General features: G+C 48.1%; 8 protein-coding genes across 8 annotated transcripts; 5 read left to right on the forward strand and 3 right to left on the reverse strand.

The window, feature by feature from the left end:
- Nucleotides 1-190: 190 nt before the first annotated feature.
- Nucleotides 191-549, reverse strand: BKA67DRAFT_663514 (uncharacterized protein; the record flags this gene model as incomplete). The annotated part of the gene is made up of 2 exons (XM_046108197.1): nt 191-298; nt 391-549. The coding sequence occupies 2 exons, from the start codon at nt 547-549 to the stop codon at nt 191-193; spliced, it is 267 nt and encodes an 88-aa protein (XP_045953688.1).
- A 998-nt stretch (nt 550-1547) lies between these two features.
- On the forward strand, nt 1548-2463 carry BKA67DRAFT_581879 (NADP-dependent oxidoreductase domain-containing protein). Its single transcript, XM_046103947.1, has one exon. It carries the CDS (start codon nt 1620-1622, stop codon nt 2346-2348), a length of 729 nt encoding a protein of 242 aa, XP_045953689.1. The 5' UTR covers nt 1548-1619; the 3' UTR covers nt 2349-2463.
- A 2566-nt stretch (nt 2464-5029) lies between these two features.
- On the reverse strand, nt 5030-6842 carry BKA67DRAFT_581880 (Pyruvate/Phosphoenolpyruvate kinase-like domain-containing protein). The gene is made up of 5 exons (XM_046103948.1): nt 6196-6842; nt 5957-6139; nt 5678-5894; nt 5452-5613; nt 5030-5380 (listed from the first exon to the last, which is right to left on the reverse strand). The coding sequence occupies exons 1-5, from the start codon at nt 6496-6498 to the stop codon at nt 5187-5189; spliced, it is 1059 nt and encodes a 352-aa protein (XP_045953690.1). The 5' UTR covers nt 6499-6842; the 3' UTR covers nt 5030-5186.
- A 1177-nt stretch (nt 6843-8019) lies between these two features.
- On the forward strand, nt 8020-10015 carry BKA67DRAFT_663517 (fungal-specific transcription factor domain-containing protein; the record flags this gene model as incomplete). Its single annotated transcript, XM_046108198.1, has 6 exons — nt 8020-8141; nt 8190-8817; nt 8868-8962; nt 9014-9436; nt 9495-9674; nt 9733-10015. 6 exons carry the CDS (start codon nt 8020-8022, stop codon nt 10013-10015), a joined length of 1731 nt encoding a protein of 576 aa, XP_045953691.1.
- A 392-nt stretch (nt 10016-10407) lies between these two features.
- Nucleotides 10408-12213, forward strand: BKA67DRAFT_581887 (uncharacterized protein). The gene is made up of 3 exons (XM_046103949.1): nt 10408-11110; nt 11165-11762; nt 11826-12213. Exons 1-3 carry the CDS (start codon nt 10798-10800, stop codon nt 12133-12135), a joined length of 1221 nt encoding a protein of 406 aa, XP_045953692.1. The 5' UTR covers nt 10408-10797; the 3' UTR covers nt 12136-12213.
- A 464-nt stretch (nt 12214-12677) lies between these two features.
- Nucleotides 12678-14519, forward strand: BKA67DRAFT_581889 (aminopeptidase Y precursor). The gene is made up of 3 exons (XM_046103950.1): nt 12678-12996; nt 13074-14215; nt 14270-14519. The coding sequence occupies exons 1-3, from the start codon at nt 12735-12737 to the stop codon at nt 14399-14401; spliced, it is 1536 nt and encodes a 511-aa protein (XP_045953693.1). The 5' UTR covers nt 12678-12734; the 3' UTR covers nt 14402-14519.
- Nucleotides 14520-14535: 16 nt separating this feature from the next.
- BKA67DRAFT_695624 (uncharacterized protein) lies at nt 14536-15837 on the reverse strand. The gene is made up of 4 exons (XM_046109311.1): nt 15539-15837; nt 15218-15483; nt 14826-15145; nt 14536-14766 (listed from the first exon to the last, which is right to left on the reverse strand). Exons 1-4 carry the CDS (start codon nt 15578-15580, stop codon nt 14576-14578), a joined length of 819 nt encoding a protein of 272 aa, XP_045953694.1. The 5' UTR covers nt 15581-15837; the 3' UTR covers nt 14536-14575.
- Nucleotides 15838-16337: 500 nt separating this feature from the next.
- Nucleotides 16338-18060, forward strand: BKA67DRAFT_663521 (fungal-specific transcription factor domain-containing protein; the record flags this gene model as incomplete). Its single annotated transcript, XM_046108199.1, has 6 exons — nt 16338-16348; nt 16452-16654; nt 16703-16986; nt 17039-17278; nt 17330-17482; nt 17641-18060. The coding sequence occupies 6 exons, from the start codon at nt 16338-16340 to the stop codon at nt 18058-18060; spliced, it is 1311 nt and encodes a 436-aa protein (XP_045953695.1).
- Between the last annotated feature and the right edge of the window lie 3 nt (nt 18061-18063).

Here is an 18063-nt window from a genome sequence, read left to right on the forward strand (position 1 = left end):
CATTTACACTGGCGTTTATGGGGACAAGCAATCCTTTGCTTGAAGGGAGATGGACAGGTGTCCTGTAGATTTAGCTATGACGATGCCCATGAGCCTCAAGAATACCACTTGCTTTTTTTCTTGCTTTCTTCGAAAGGACATTGGGCAATCCCCTTGTGTTGCTGTAGGTGCTACATTTGAATTGCTTGGGTCAAGCACCTACTTGGTCTGAGCTGTTGTATTCTTCCGGCTGCTCTTTTACTTCCAACGTTTGTGGGTTGTGTGCTACATCCTTGCCCTCCTGGTCTGTGAACAGTACCTACAACAATACCAGGTCAGCAATGAGTGTAACAATGCTTAGTAACATATACTGGATTCAACCAACGCAAAAGGGGAAAAGCAAGAACACACCTTCGGCGGGTTCTTGACACCTTCCTTCTCTGCTTCGGATGTAGATGTCACGATCTTCTCCACATCGCCCTCGTGTCGGCCGCCCCGGATCTTGGTGTAGACGTGGTAGCCATCCTTGATGGGCTCGCTGGTCTTGTCGTGGATTTGTCGACCCGTCATTCTTCTTTACGGAGCAGTGGTATGTGGTAGTGAGACGTCTTGTAGTAATGACAGCGGGTTTGGGCACTTTTAGAATTAGTTTTATTTCAAAAACAGAGCATTATGGATTTTGCGATTTGGTTTTGTATCTGCCTTGAACGTGCTGCAATGTATTTAGATTCTGCTTGTTGCGTGTACAGTCACGGTGAGGTGATCCCCGCGCGGGCACTTGACGTCACGGCCACAAAACCGAGCCCGTCTTCTGAGTTCGTTAATTTTAATGCTCGCCGTTGCAAGAACGTTTAACTATATACTTAGAATATGGAACAATATTCTTATGTTTTCCATGCGACCATAGTGTCCGAGCCTTGAAGCGCTTTTACGGTATCATTGCTCGTTGGTGCATTGGAATAGTGGTGCTCATACTGCGGAATCGGAGATTTGTCTTAATCCCCGTATGACAGGCGTCTTACTATCTCGAAAATAAACACTACGAATCGCTGTATCTGACACGGTAGAGGGTTATGGGTCTCCCGTGATCGAGACGATGCAATCACTAGCTCGCCTATAGTTGTCGGCGCTGACGCATACAAGCGAGCTCCATCCGACGATGCCCGGGCAATAGTACCGCTGGTCTAATCCCCGGCTTGGTCAACGTGCATTGCGAATCTGCAGCATATACTTATTGAACTTGAAATAGTTTGCGATGTATAAAGAGGGCACTTTACACAGCCAATTGTTTGAGTAGCGCCCAACAAAATTTACTGGAACTATCTAGGTTAAATCACTACCCCTTGAAACTATAAACCTTATGGCTATACCAGAAGTTCAACTCCCGTCCGGGAGCAAAGTTCCACAGGCATGTAGATACTCCTGTCTTTGTCTCACGGCTCTACTCGACTAACTCAACTTGAACTACAGATTGGCTACGGTACCGGAACTTTTTGGTTGAAGAAGTCCGAAACTGACATCCACCGGCCGACGGTGGACGCCATCAAGATCGCGATCGAGCTGGGATACCGACACCTCGATGGTGCACAGCGTAAGTATTGATATTGCAGTAGCGCCTTGACAACCGACATTCGAAAAACATGGACTTACCCAAACTTCCAGACTACAAGAACGAAGCCGAACTAGGCCTCGCCATCAAGGAGTCCGGCGTACCGAGGTCCGAATTGTTCGTCACGACCAAAGCCATCGACCACCAAAACATCCAAGGCTCGCTGCAGGACAGCCTCCAGAAGCTGGGCCTGGAATACATCGACCTGTATCTTATTCACGAGCCGTTCTCCGCGCGCGGCAGCGCAGAGGCGCTCCAGGCGGCCTGGCGCGGCATGGAGGCGTGTGTCGACAAGGGGCTCGCCCGGGACATTGGGGTGTCGAACTTCCAGGTCCCGCACCTCGAGACGGTCCTGGAGACATCCAGGATCAGGCCTGCCGTCAACCAGGTCGAGCTGCACCCGTACCTGCCGCGCGCGGGGCTTGTGGATTTCTGCCGACGCAACGGCATCACGGTCGAGGCGTTCGGACCGCTGACGCCCCTGACACGGGTGAGTCCGGGCCCAGTTGATGATGTTGTCGGGCGGTTGGCGGAGAAGCACAGGGTCGGCACGAGCGCCGTGCTCTTGAGGTGGCTCGTGGAAAGGGGTGTTGTGGTCGTCACGACGAGCGGTAAGAGGGAGAGGCTGCAGGAGTATTTGACGCAAGTTCCAACGCTGCGGCTGAGCCAGAAAGAGGTCGAGGAAATAAGTACGGCCGGTGAGGGGAAGAGGTTCAGGCAGTTTCTTGCGGACGCGTATGGACAGGACAACTGGGAATGATCGGTGGCAGTGGAGCTGAGGTATAGCTAGATCGAAGCATCTATTTTGACTCTTACAACCAACATGAAACACATAGTTCTCTGGGCCACAATAATATATACCGCAAATATCTCAGTAGAGTAAGGTAATGTGATCAGTGACTTTAAATCGACTTCCTTTCAACCTACCAAGTCGGTTAGGTCGGCGAAGCAAGGTGTCGATCAACCAGTCGTTGTCTATTGTAGTAATAAGATTTGATAGCTCAAATCCTAAGCGTCGTATACTCTTCATGATCAGTACCGTTCGAAACCAGACGGTTTCTGTTTCCAAACAAAGTCTTTTCCACCCTTGTGCAAGCGTTCAATGTTATATAAATGGGCGGCAGTATATAGTTAACAGTCTCCGCAATCTTAAGCACACACGACTATAGCTCTTAGAAAACTTGACTTCCTGTCCGCTTTACCCTTGATATACTAAGAAGCGTCAATATCTCACGTAGACGCTCGGAGTAATAGCTTTTGATAGCTCACCTTCCCTTCCTCGTAACGCTTAACGTTACGCGCCGGGCCCGCTTTTTAGTAGCTGTCTCCCTTTGATACCAATATCCCCGGCCTGCCGTTTATGATTTGTATCGGATCCGTTGCTACTCTCGTAATTATAAAATTTCGCACGCATGAATTCTTGGTATTCGAAAGTCTACTCCATCTCTTCTCATCAACTAAAGCCACTCTTTTGTCCGCCCATCACGAAGTCAAGAACCAACCACGTTTAATCACATCTAGCTACCGCTTGGAAAGCCTTACGCTCCTTAGAATTGATGGCAGAAATTCAAGATTTGGAAGTGAGGGCTTGCTCACCTGGTCTTACCTTCAATGCGAACATCTTTCCACAGTCCAGATTTTTCCGGGACTGACGAGCTTCTGCATTGCCGTCACCAGCAGTAATCCGATCGCTTAACAAAACATCGGGTCGTGATCGGGTCACTCTATTCAATCGTTCATAACCCGTCATTATCCCTTTTCTTGATACGATCGTCAAGTACGGAGCCAACGTCACTGTAGCCGAGGCAGAATCTCAAATCTTGATGTATCAGCTGTTACAAGGCCAAGTACCGATTCCTGAGGTCTTTGGCTGGGCTGAAGATGGGGAACGAGTTTTCATTTACATGGCTTGGATAAAGGGTGATAGTCTGCAGAAAGGATATGCCAATATGGATGAATGTGAACGACAAGCTGTCTTCAAAGAGCTTAAGGGTATGGTGGATGTATGGAGGTCCATAGCGCAAGACGAAACTGATACCTATATTAGTAATACACTTCCCTTGAGCGCTCTTACACGGCCAAAGATATCTGACCTAAGCAGGAAGTGTCGGTAGGCGCCCACTCAACGAAATTTTTGTTTCTGGTCATCCGAGCTCGCGGGCCCATTTCTGGACCTAGTCTAGATGCACTGCAGAGGTTCTATGATACATGTCGTATCACCATCACTCGCCAAGTATGGATTGAGTCTACCCACAATGACCTTTGTCCTCCCAAAATCCTCCTATCCCAAGGGCCTAATCTGAATGTGGTCATAATTTTGGACTGGGGCTAATCGGGCTGGTATCATTGCTTATGAGAGTATTTTAAAAATCGATGAGTGGAACGGCTCGAGGCATGCTTCGATACTGCTCTCCAGGAGGAGTGACACACCAAGTAGTTGTCGACCCAGTGGATACTGAGCTGTTTTTTCACCCGTGGATTTACTTCATGTTATCTCACATATGAAAGCATCTCACCGTCTAACAATGCTCTTCTTTACAATTCTTTTCCTTTTGTTTTGTCTCTTTTATGTGTTTGGTCTGGATTCACTGACCGTAGCTCCCTATTGATAGGCTTTAGTAGGTCCCTATTCATCATATGGTAGAACCCCACTTTTATACATCCCGGCTGTTATAGGTAAATATAACCTCAGAGATTTACTGAATAGAAATCAGACTGAACGGTCTTTCATTTCCTTGAGATATTACGGGCTCCGATAAATCACGGACTCAGATCAAAGGATTAACACATCTACTACAAAAAACACAGGTTAAGGATCCCCAGTAGTATTCTTTCATAAGTGTTGGGTATAGTGGTACCTTTGTAGATGTGGTGTCGAGAAGCTAGGATAGTTCTGCGACTTCTGTTCATAAAGTTGAGCTCGAAATAACTCGAGAGTGTTCTTGTATGGCTCTACGGCATGAGCTCCGCGCATGAGGCTCTAGAAGTAAGTATATTTTCGTCGGTATGTTGCTTTTGTGGAGTCTAACGGCGCTGCTCTCAATGCTGAATGTGGTTCCGGCTCTTTGGCTCTGTCGAATGTGTCCCCTACGTCGTCAGCACCTTACATAGTTTGTGATAAGAGAACGGCTAATACCGTATCACACTCCAAAAGTATGTAAGTAAGAGACTCTGATCGTGGCTCTTGTGTCTGATCTGGTGTGACCGGGATCCCAGGTATGATGTTTGTATTCAGAGTGATACTGCTCCCGCGTCTGAATGATACGCCATACAAGAATCTGGGCAAATCCATGGGAACTATCGTATGGCCGACTGAATAATTGATTCTGTACCTAACCCGCACGTAGTTGCTGGCCGTCTCCGAACCTTCTGCAGTTTTGGCTTGCTGTGCGGTGAAGGATTCATTCTGCATGGTACTAAATATGCTATATTTGCACTTATTGCATATGTACGATGCGCGGTTAAATGGAATTAAGAACCCCTTCTTCCAGCAAAGGGCAAGGTAATTTCTGTCTACATTGGCATCTCCGCGATGGTGTTAAATCAGAAGCCCTGGGAATCGGTTTGTTTTGCCTGTTTTTGACGTCGCAGACTTGACCTAGTTGTAGTTATCTGCCAATCTTACCTCGTCATCATTTCTATCATCTATTCCATCCCTTGCTTGTCCTGCCTTCTTTAAATTTTGTACCAGGCTCTTAAGACTAGCCATTTCGTTTGACATCCAGGCGGTGACAGCGACAATATCCGCGCCGCAATTGACGAAATGAAATCCTTGTGCATATCGCGTCGCCGCTAATGCATACAAACGGAATGTTAGATGCTGAGCGCGCCGTATACCTGTCTAAGTCATTGAGATCACTTACCAATATCAGCACTCAAAGCGAAGTGGCCCGCATATTTTCCGGCATCCAAACTTGCCTTGAGAATGCGTGCTGAAGCCTCTTGGACCTCAGCTATCGAAGCGTGGTCGAAAGCAACATATCCCATTGATGAAGCAAGGTCATTTGGACCGATGAAGAGCATATCTATAGGGAGCATGTATCAGCACAGTCATTTTGGTATGGCTTCGGGGGAAAGTCTCAGGCTTACCGATACCATCTACCTTGGCGATCTCTTCCACATTCTCGACTGCTTTCCGAGATTCGATCTGAACACAAATCATGACGTTATCGTTTGCGCTTAGCAGATACTCCCGGCCGGTCTGATTGAAGTTCGCAGATGCAAACATAGCACCGGCCCCACGAATACCTTGTGTCCAATTGTTCGACGGGTATTTACACGCGCGTACGATGGCCTCTGCTTGCTCCTATACTCGAATATCAGCCCGAGTGTCTGCACTTTCTTCACCTCTTACTCGTTGAGTCCTACCTTCGTCTCGCACATCGGAACCATGATTGCGTGGGCTCCAGCATCTAGTACCCGCTTCATCATCCATGACTCACTGCTTGGTATCCTCACGATTGGCGAGCACCCAGACGATGCTATCGCACCGACTTGCAGGTACATGTCATTGTCGTCGATGTTTCCATGTTCGCAATCAATGAGGACCCACTGAACGCTACCGAATCAGCATTCTTACCACATCGCAAGCTGAGGAAATGACTAACATCTTGCCCTAATGAACCTATCGTTCTCGCCAGCGTATATCCTGGAAACTCGAGCCATTGTCCGACGCTGGGTCCTTCGCCTCGCTTGGCTCTCTCAAGAGATTCCCGAAGGCGGGTCTTGCCGGAGGCATTCACGACAGGTGATGATATTTGGCTTGACATGGCTGGTTTGTTCATTAGGCGTAACAAAAAGCAGATCAATTTGACTTGACGACTTCTATTAATAGAAATCGTAAACCACCTCGGCATATGAGAATACTGTGCGCTAGGTTGTGTTGACTTCGGTTCGGAACACGGAGCCATCCCGACAGACAGACTTGACTTATCGGAGTTCCTGACCCACCATATTGCATAATATAGCTGTTGCTCTACACTGGAACGCTAAGTCTTCAATTGTGCATTGCAGTTGCGCAACGACAGAAAATCCGTCATTGCTATACAGTCGCATGAGATCTGAATCTTCGGGACACGGCTTCTTCTGTCAGAGTCTCATAAAAGCATTTACCCAAGCACTAGAAGCATGTCAAAATTTGACTCGATGCGAACCATCTACTGCTCGAAAAGCAGTGGCCTGATCAAAGGATAGTAGAAGCAATACCGGTGGTGTTTTCCTTGGCCAGACCCTTATTCGACAGGCTGGGATAGATCCAGATTCATTCCGAGGGACAAATTCTAGGGGTGTTCTTGCATTAACTCTATTAACCTTGACGAACATTGGAGTTTGAGGCAGGGAGGGTGTGACTAGATTATAGTGGTTCTAGCAAATCCACTTGACACATTGAGCATATAGGTCGGCGCTGGTGATGATGGGCTTTCTTGAGCATGACGAAATCACTCAAATATTTCAACCGCACCCAGTCTATTTCCAATAGCAAATTTCTGGCACAACAGCCGATACAGAGGCATAACCGACAACGGCTTGAACAAACATCCAATCAATTGGTCATTGCTAATCTGCATACACGTTTCTGAAAGAATTCGCAACCAATTAGCAACCACTGTGACCTTTATCTACAGTGGCCTGGGGAAGTGGGGAAGTGCTGGATGGGTCACTAACATTAGCATGCCGATACGGCCTGCTAGCTTGGCGAGAGGAATGGCAGGGAATGCGCCCACGGGGATAACGTTTACCACAGTCGGGGGCTGGACATTATCTGGCTACGATCTTGTGGATGGAACTGGCTGAGACCTCCGCATATTGAGATCGCTTCATCACTTCTGGAGGTTGATACCATTCAATATCAACCGCCGGAAACCCAGCTTTCTCCACAATGGTTCGGGACGCAACTAAACGAGATTCAACAGCTCTTGAAGCTCCTAGCAATAGAGTGTGGCAAGCCTGCATCTCATGCCGAAGGAAAAAGGTGAATCGGAGAGATTTGTCTTTCATTCGTCTTTCTGACTCTGAAACCAGGTCAAATGCGATGGCTTAAACCCTTGTCATAACTGCAGCTCCCGTGATATGCCTTGTGAGTATCCTGGGAGCAACGACAATGCCTCCACAAGTCGCCAGTATGTTAGTTATCTACCGAGGCCCGAAATATTTGCTAATTGAATAGTTATGCGATGTCTTTCGAGTCAAGGTGCCAGCATTTGGATCTCTTCTGTCAACGCCTTGAAGGTCTTGCTAGCCAGCTCTCACACAGTGTTGAGACCTTGACGAGAGCAAGGCTCGAGACCTCGCCGAATTCTATGGAATATGAGTTTTTGCACGCTGCTAACACATCAAATTCTTTTTCAGAGGTAGGTGAGCATATGCATCCACCATTAGGTCCAGCCTTGCAAGAGGCAGCGGCACGGACAGAAGCGCAAAGCCTGGTGAATATGCCATCTCAAGGCACACGCCATGAGTCTGATTCTGAAGAGCTCGAAGACGACGATTTAGACTTTTCTGGCACTGGAGAAAAGTTTGGGTCGTTAGTGACTGATTCCTATGGAAAGCTGAGGTAGGTCTTGGAGATCTGTCTAGCACCGGAACATCTAACAAGTTACAGGTTCGTAGGAGGGGCTACAAATGCGGTCCTTATCGAAGCTATACAAAGCCTTTCACCTGGTCAGTCCACGGGAACAAACTCGCCAGGTACACTTAGTGTCAGTCGAGGTACTACTGGAGAGAGAATAACTCGGCCACTGGAGGTACCCCTTTTCGTCCAGGGTCAACGATGGCCTGAACTACCTCATCTGCCCAAAGCCGAGCAACTGAATCGCCCTCCGCAATACATATCTGACCTCCTGGTTAATTTGTATTTTGACCAACTTCACTACACATTGCCTGTTTTGCATAAAAAGCACTTCTTGACTCGTTATAGGCAGATGAACTCTCCACGGTCAGCTGAACCCCCCGACCGAAAGTTTTTGTCCGTCTTCTTCGCTGTCTGTGCCTGCGCTTCAAGTCTGCTTCCTTCTAATGGGAAGTCCTCAAGGTTCGCAGGGCTCGATTACTATGAAAAAGCTCTCCTGCTGCATTATGCATCTACTGGTGATGTCTCGCCCGAGGCCGTACAGTGCTTAGCATTGCTTGCAATGTGCTGCGCTGGTTGGAACACGCTCACACAAAGCTGGAATTACGCGGGGAGAGCAGTCCGTGCTGCTCAAGACCTAGGTATGCATCTGAGTAGTCTAGTGAGTGGTTCTTTTCACGATTGGACAACCACACATACTGATTAAAATAGAGCTCAATGGGTGCAAACATGGACCTTAGCCCAGCGGCCATAATTAGACAGCAGCTATCGAGGCGCATATGGTGGAGTGTTTACTGCCTTGATCGGTGAGTATGTACCTGTCTTCACTCAAATATTATAATCTAATGCATGAGAAGTGTTATTTCGATATGCCTTGGCAGGCCAATGGCAGCACAGGATGCTGACTGCCATTGCGAGCTGCCAATGGATATCAGTGACGATGATCTCGATACATGGTGCAGGGATCCAGGGCATCCGCCACAAAACCCGCAAGCATCGACACTGATGACAGGTTTCCTGGCTTTTGCCCGATTATGTCGCATTGGAGGCAAAATACAACAATTGTATTCGCCTTTGAGAATCAGGGAGCTTTCCGACCCTACGAAAGCCAAGCGTTATCTGCGCACTATCGGAGCTCTTGACAAAAAGCTGAATGAATGGCTCGCTAGTTTACCAGATGATATACGCTTCAGCGCAAATGATATGGATAGAGGTCCGAACTTGACGATGTGTGTCATCATGTTCATCGTTCATGCCGGATCTCTCCTCAATCTTTACAGGTAACCTTTCTGTCCATCACCATGTGCAAGTTGTCACTTGCTGCTGACGACGTGGAAGATCACTCATGGGAAATGTCAACCAATCGCTGCCGGGACTTAGTACGGTCGACGCGGTGTCACACTGTATCAGCGCAGCAAAAAGTTGCATCAACGCAGCTGAGCTCGTTAGGGAACTTGTGCCACCCTCACACCATCTAGCCTTCTGCGTGCATTACCTAACACTATCGGGCTTGGTACTGTATGTCCTTTTCACTGTTCTATACGATTACGCTGCGTTCATCTGACAACTATCACAGACTTCAAATGCCCGGACAACCAAGAGACCAAAACATTGCCGATGTGAAAAAGTGCGTCACGTTTCTGAAAGACCTCGAGATGACATGGAATGGCGCTGCAAAAAGCCGCGCCATCATCGAACAACTCATGGGTGAACCATCGGCCGGGCCTGGCTTGGGCCACAAGAAAACATTGGCAGTCTTTGAAACAATGGAACCTTTTGCGTGGGATCAAGCACCAGGCTCTGAGCTATTCAACTATGATGTACCAGGGGCTGATCTACTTAATGCCTGGCTGCCATAGACGCAAACGGTACAGATTCATGTCTGTGTTAATTTGTTGATGGACTATTTCTCCGCAAGGTAAATTGTCGAAAACCTACGGAATACATAGCAGTGAATTGGACATGGTGGCACGCAACACCAAAACAAGTACTAGACTAGCTAGTCTAGCTGCATTGCGGAGATGTAGGGACCGCAGCTTGCTTCTGTCGGCGGCAATTGCACATCCAAGCAATGCGAGTAATTTAGTGAGAGGACAAGTCCTAGCGACCGTCTATAGCAGTGTTAGGGGGTGCTAATCCTTTAGTCTGTATATTTTAGTGGTGTTCAGTTATAGCTACAAGGTCAATTTAGCCCGTCTACCAGTCACAAGTGCTTTGAAAGTTACTGGGGATTTCCCCCCTACCCGGATCGGCTATCGCACTGCTTACCGTGCGGTCGGAACTCATCCGCTCAGTGCTTATCGAGCTTCACCACCTTCTGAGACCTCATAGTGGAACATAAGCTTGAAATAATCACTACCACCGAGCCGCATGATTATCTTCATTATCAATAAGCTTTTATGAATCATTCCGTAAATCCGGCATGCCGATAAGGTATCATATTATATATCAATGCCACTTCATGAGTGTGATCCTACTACCCTCTGCAATATCCATCTATACCCCGCTTGCACCAACTGGCTGACTGGGCGAACACAATAATACTTGCTCATCTATTCACTTCTAAATTTCCCCATCCAAAAAGGAACATCAAGATCATTAATTAAATCTATATCGGGTTCCTTAGACTTTCGCGATAATCATGAGTCTTCCTTCAGCACCTATTATCACATTGGCCACAAATGCGTCACTGCAGCCCCCGCTTTCACGTCGTGGTCGCGGACCCGGCATCGTTCTTGTGGATGCTGGGCTACCTTACTCTGCTGTAGCAAAGTCCGTCGATCCTGCACCCCAAAAGAAATGGGCAGAGGAGGGCTATGCTGTTGTGCGGTTGACGTTTCCTCAAAATGGTGTAAGTGATGGAACGTGGGATATTGAGCAGGCTTTAGAGAGGGCCGTCAAGTCGTTGGTGGATTTAGAGACTTGCGACACCAAGAACAAATTCGCACTCGTTGGTAAGTATTTCGAAATGCACTCCCAACGATGAGGTTGACTTACGTCGATTGCAGTATACGGAACACCATCGCATTATCCTGATGGCTTTGCAGCAAAACTTCAAACGGCCTACAAGGCTGCCGCAAGCATCTTGGTGTCAGTTTCATTTTCGGCGGAATGGGACCTTTCAGTGAAGCCGGAGGTCGTACATATTGCAGGCACTCCAGTAACGCCACTGTCAAGACACAACACAACCACGTATGATTACGTCCAAGCTAAATCGGAGGCGTTCATCGTACCTGGAGCAGAAGGTTTCCACTACTCTGCTGCCTCGGTGGCGCATACGAGGGGTCTCACTTTTATTAAGAGGCACCTTGAAGGGCCTATCTTTGACCTCGAGAAAATATGGGATGAGCACACATATTACGAGTTTGAAAACCGCTCAGTCGAGAACACCATGCTTACCATGGTTGATGAACCTTACGTCAACCACATCCCTACCATGACCGGTGGCGTTGGTCGTGAGAGATTGACAAACTTTTATCGCCATCACTTCATCTTTAGCAACCCCGAAGACACGCAATTAGAGCTCGTCAGCAGGACGATCGGCGTCGACAGGATTGTGGATGAGTTTGTTTTCTGCCTTACGCACACGGCGAAAGTCAACTGGCTGTATGACTGCATCCCAAAATGCACTTGTGCGTAGCATAGAACAAACCTTGCTGACTCTCTTAGACTACCCGGCGTGCCGCCTACGGGCAAGCCATTGAGGATCCCTTTCACCTCCATCGTCAATATCCGAGGTGACCGCCTGTACCATGAGCACATCGCATGGGATCAGTGTACAGCGCTGATTCAAGCTGGTCTCATGCCGGAGTACCTCACATTCCCCTACGAAATCGATGGTCAAAAGCCCGAGCCGGGAAAGAAGTTTGAGTACCGTGTTCCTGCTGGAGGTTTCGAGGTTCCTGCCAAGTTGCAGGATCATAGTGCAGCGCCGAGCAATGAATTGTTCGAGTACAAGGTTAGGCAGGTAGATGCTTAGTCGAGGATTCGTGTCTCACACCATACGACCAATGATATCAATAACCAGCATGAAAGTGAGCTACGTCCGTCTTTGTGGGTGTGGCGGCTGTTAGACTTGATGTTCTATCGTAATTGATCTGGTCGGTGATACAGTGACTCTGACAGCCCTGTAAAGTTGACTTTGGATTAGGCCCCACAGGCGCCCCTGGAAACGTAGGACGCGATTGTGACCCAGCGAATAGCGATATCTTCCATCTGAAATAGTCTGAACAGACACCAATCAGGATCCTAAAATGCCCAGGTCACACCATAAAACCATACTTGATTCATTTTTGCGACTACAACATCATGTTCACGATCCCGCGTGTGATTCCGACACGTTGAATCGTTCCGCGAACAGGGAATTCAATTCGCGTTACGAGCAGAAACGCCAAAGTGGTACCTGCATCGCTTATCAGGGAACTAACCATTTGAAGAATGGCGTCTTGCATGGGCCACCCCCAGCTGATCATCATGTCAACAACAGAGCACATGACGCACACTTGCTCTATCGCCCCGTCACCGGTTTGTTGCCAATTCTCTCATTCTTTACCATAAACCACTCAACAAGACGCAAACATGGTTGGATACGGTCGTTTTCAGATGGCGGGGAGCCTTGCTCTCATGAGCGGTTTTCAAGCACTCGCTCAACAAGTCCCGCTCGGCCTTAATCAGGACGAAAAGCCGATGGTCATCGCCGGCCGGCCGTTGGTCGATACTGAAGCTCTCCAGGACAGCATCAAGACAGACAATCTCCTCGCTCGTGCGAAGGAATTGTATGAGATTGCGAAGCTAGGAGAGGACGAGTATAACCACCCGACTCGTGTGATCGGAAGTGAAGGTAGTGCACATTCCTAGCTATGTGTCACCTGATGCTGCTTATCTTTCGTCGATGGTGCCTCTACTGACAGGTTCAAGGTCACCTTGGCACGCTCTCTTACATCTACTCTTCTCTAGCGGAACTCGGAGATTACTATACTTTATCAAACCAGACGTTCCCTGCTGTCACTGGTCGGGTCGCTGAATTTCGTCTCGTGTTAGGAGATCAGGTGCCTGGATCGGCATCAGCCATGGGCTTAACTCCTCCAACGAAGGACAAAGAGCCGGTGCATGCAGATATTGTCATCGTCAAGAACAGCGGGTGCAAGTCATCCGACTTTCCGGCTGAGGTTGCCGGCAATATCGCTTTCGTCGAACGTGGCACATGTGCTTTCGGCGTGAAATCCGAGAATGCTGGAAAGGCAGGCGCCGTAGCAACCGTCATTTTCAACAATGATGAGGGACCTCTTCATGGAACCTTGGGAACGCCATCTCCATACCATGTCGCCACTTTCGGTCTATCAGACAGCGATGCCGCACCTGTTCTCAAGAAGCTCGCGAAGGGCGAGCGAGTTGATGCTATTGCTTATATCGATGCCGATGTCACGACTACATACACCGACAACATCATCGCTCAGACCGTTCAAGGTGACCCCGATAACTGTGTAATGCTTGGCGGTCACAGTGACAGCGTTACGGAAGGCCCTGGTATCAACGACGATGGGTCTGGCAGCTTGAGTGTTCTCGAGGTCGCCAAGCAACTGACCAAATTCAATGTCAACAACTGCGTACGTTTCTCCTGGTGGGCTGCTGAGGAAGAAGGTCTCCTCGGATCCGATCACTACGCAGCTACGCTTTCCCCGGAGGAAAACCTAAAGATCCGCCTATTTATGGACTACGACATGATGGCAAGCCCAAATTTCGCTTACCAGATCTATAACGCCACGAACGCTGATAGCCCAACCGGTTCTCAGGAGCTGCGGGATTTATACGTTGACTGGTATAAATCCAAGGGTCTCAACTATACTTTTATCCCGTTCGATGGTAGAAGTGACTACGATGGTTTCATTCGTGCTGGTATTCCAGCTGGCGGTATCGCTACCGGCGCTGAGGGTGTCAAGACGAAAGAGGAAGAGCAGAAGTTTGGCGGGAAGGCAGGAGATTGGTTTGATCCTTGCTACCATCAGTTGTGCGATGATGTCAGCAATCTCAACCTTACCGCTTGGGAGGTCAACACGAAAGTGAGTTTCCAAATTACATTATTCTTGCATCTTCGACTTACTGACACGTCATAGCTCATTGCTCATTCTGTAGCGACCTATGCCGCGTCCTTCGATGGCTTCCCAAAGCGGACTCCCGTGAAGAGCGCTGCCACTGGAGGTTATGGAGAGAAGACCAGATACCACGGTTCTAAACTTTTCATCTAGATATGACGACTGATAAGAGAGTTACGCTACCTCTTTACACGTCTAACGTGGTTTCAACTCCACTGAGCTCAAGTGGTACGAGCTAGAGTAGATTGTAATGAAATTTTATCAAGCTTGACTTTGATTCTACCATACTAGACTAGACTTTGCCATTATCAAGGCTATTTTGCTTCGCTAGAGCCATCTCTTAGTCCCAAAATGGGAAAGAAACGCACCCGCCTGGCCACCCTCCACGCTTGAATTCTCGATGACTGACAGGACAGATTTGACAGAGTCTTGTGGCGTGTCAGCTTGTTTGAAATTCGGTTGGTACTTGAGAAAACTGGAAACAAGTTGCCCTGCCTTCTTCTGCTGCGCTTCGGTTTCTACATTTATCATTAGCAAACTGCTTAGCAGCTCTACAAGGCTTGCACTTAGTACTCACCACCAGAATAATTCATGTCGGTGTTCACGACACCAGGAGAAATAGCCATGAATAGAATACCTTGGGAACGATACAAAGCGCTGAATTTCGCTATCGCCATGTTCAGGGCAGCCTTGCTGATCGCGTAGGGGGCAGCAACGTCGATGTCATACTCAACGGTCAAATCCCGATCGGCCAAGCCTGTAGATATAGCGATTGCTTTCTTGGTGTCACCCTTCAGCAGGAGCGGCACGAAGACATTGAACACGTCGATGGGGCCGACCACGTTGACGTTGAAGGTATCGATGAGTTCGCGCTGAAGACGCGGCGTGTCTTCGGATCTGACAGTATATGTACATCAGTTTTTGATACGTATGGGTTAAAGACGGCAAACGAGCAAGAATGTGACGCACAGTTCGCCGAAATCAGCCAATGAGGACCATTTTGATGCTATTGCGGCATTGACAATGATGTAGTCGATACTGCCGCCGGTCGCAGCAGCAACATAGTCAGCTGCTTTCTTCAAAGCTTCGTGGTCCGTCTGGTCAGCTTCTATGATGTGGATGTTCTGTCGCCCAGAAAGCTCGGCCTGAACTTTGCTGTCGGTGGTGGCTTTATCACGAACAAGACCAAATATGGTGTTATCCGTGTTGGCGGAGAGCTGACGCAGGAATTCGAACTGAGGTCTTTCTATCAACAATATTCGCACTAGTCGATGCGACAGTCATACTTACACCGAGACCTCGAGACACGCCGGTGATCACGTATGAAGGCATCTTTCAGAGGAGCCGTTTTGCTTGAGAGAACTATCAAATGGGGTGACAAGAGCCGAATCTCCGACTAATAGATTGATCGTGTATATCTTGATGGGTTGTGAGTGAACGAGTTTCACATTGACCTGGGCTTTCGTCCTAATATATACTTGAAGACAATCATGACTCGGCAGCACTTCTGTTTACCAGTTCAACCAATACAGCATAGCATTTGTAAAATGGATTTCAAATCGAGCCAGGATCCTCACGTATGCACCATGCCAGCGGACGTCATTTCAGGTTATTAACATGCTCTAAATAAATTTTAAACATAATACGTGATAACGCGACGAAGAGTCCAAACCAATGTACGGGGATACCACAAGCGGGAGCGCTTAGCTACAGGGCTTGCCCCGAAAAGGTATGGCTTGGCTGTGGGTGCTCGCAGAAAGTTGACTTGCTTCTCGATTGGGTTAAGAGGTGGGACACATGAGGTTGACAATTCTCGAGTTAGTAAGCCACTCATATATGCAGTGACTTTAATCTTCCGCGAAGTTCCGCTCTTTCAAATGTCAGCAACAACAGGTGCCCTCGGATTGGAAGAAGAGCAACTTTCTGCGTTCATATGAAACTTTGCGCGGCAGCTCTGGGTTGAAGCTATTGCATTAAAATGTCGTCGGATGCTTGCTGGACATGCAAAGGTGATGTTCGACCCTCATATTGGTGCTCCTAATTAACAGTTTGTAGATCGGAAAGTGCGTTGTGACCGCATACACCCACAATGTTTGAGGTGTGCGCAGGCAAAGAGACAGTGCCACTACGGCCTACGGCTGTCTTGGCCGAGGGCAAATGACAAGCGACGTGCCCTAAAGCATACAAACTTAATTGTTGCCAGAAAGCCCAGCCGTTATGGCAGTGTTCAATTTGTGAATGTTGGATTCTGGGACATTCATCTTCACGAGTTCCTCTCCCAAAACGGACGAGGAGAGAATAATCTCGAACACCAGTACCTTCTCACACACTTCAATTCGTCGACTCTGAACGTCCAACTGAATCCATATCACCTGAATAGGAAACTCGCAGACTTGCTCGAGTACTGTAAGTGAACCAGACTCGGTTCTCGAAACTGGTGCTTATAATATCTAGTTTGCGTAAAAGTGTTCAGTAGCATAGGCAATTTCAACCAAGATAGCGTGCACTTTCATGGTCTGATTCGCAAGTTGGCTTTTTCGGATAATTCTCTTTCTTCGAATGCAATCATCCAGGCTACTCTAGCCCTATCAGCGTTGCATAGAACCGGTCGAGGTTCCGAAGCGCTGCGCTTGAAGTCATTTACACTGCAAACATTGAAGGCCAGCAGCAAGAACGGCATGACTCCCGTGGATGGTATTCAGCATGTAGTAGCTGTGATGATTCTATGCTATTTCGAGGTATTTCCCTGTCGAATCTTCCCGCAACGACATGACTGACAGCTGATTACAGATTGAAGACGCCTGCGACACGCATATGCAATGGATGCTGTATGTCGTTGGCTCGAAAAATCTCATGCAGGCCCTGAAACTCAGAGAGCAGCCATTCTCAGGCGAGTTCTCTGCTTTACTCGACTGGGTGGACTATCATTTCGTCATCGGCATATTCACTTTGCGTCACTGGCAAGCGGCGTATCGTCGTCAGCTATCCCATGATCCGGGAATCCAACATGTCGTATGCATGAAGAAGCTTGTACGAGTTATCAGATCCTCGGAGTATTCACTGTCTCTGACGTTCTTTTAGGTGCCAAATATTTCCGATTGTTCGCACCCAATGCTCGATCTTCTCTACGAAATTTCTAATACCGTCAAAAGACCAACAGAAGAAGGCTACTTTAGTCAAGAATATGCTGCATATCTGAAAGACCTTGAAAATAGGGTCATGACCGTTCCATTCGTAAGCAATCTTCGAACCTACTTCCTACCCGTTATTGCATATCTACAGAGCCGAAATTGGGGACCAAAGGCAACTGTCTATATGTGACTGTCTCAAAATATTTCCGGAGACCGCTCGACCCATTCTGAAGAAGTAATTCCTAACTCCAGATACTGTAGTGTCCTGAGAATCTGGGGTCTTCATCAACTGAGGCGTACCTAATGGGTGCTGAACTGTACCAAATTGCAGCGCTCATCTACCTCGAACGAACTTCATGCAACTTTTCCGGTCAATCTATCAAGATTATGCGCCTTGTCGAGCGCGGGTTTGAGATCTTTCAACAACAAGATACCTCTAGTGCATCCCTTGCCATCTTCATCCTTGGACTGGAAGCTAGGAGTGACGAGCAACGAAAATTCATCCTGGATCTCATTGAGCGCAATGCTACCAGGTCAAATCTGCGGAGTTTGGAGGCAGTTTCCCGGATGCTACAAGCCGCTTGGAACCAAGACGATCTGGAGACTGAGAACGACGTCAATTATGTGCTCAAGCTCGACACCATCATAAATTCGAACAACATTATTCCTGCACTGGCCTGATGG

Source organism: Truncatella angustata (assembly GCF_020726525.1).
Source record: "Truncatella angustata strain MPI-SDFR-AT-0073 chromosome Unknown BKA67scaffold_9, whole genome shotgun sequence".
NCBI lineage: Eukaryota > Fungi > Ascomycota > Sordariomycetes > Amphisphaeriales > Sporocadaceae > Truncatella > Truncatella angustata.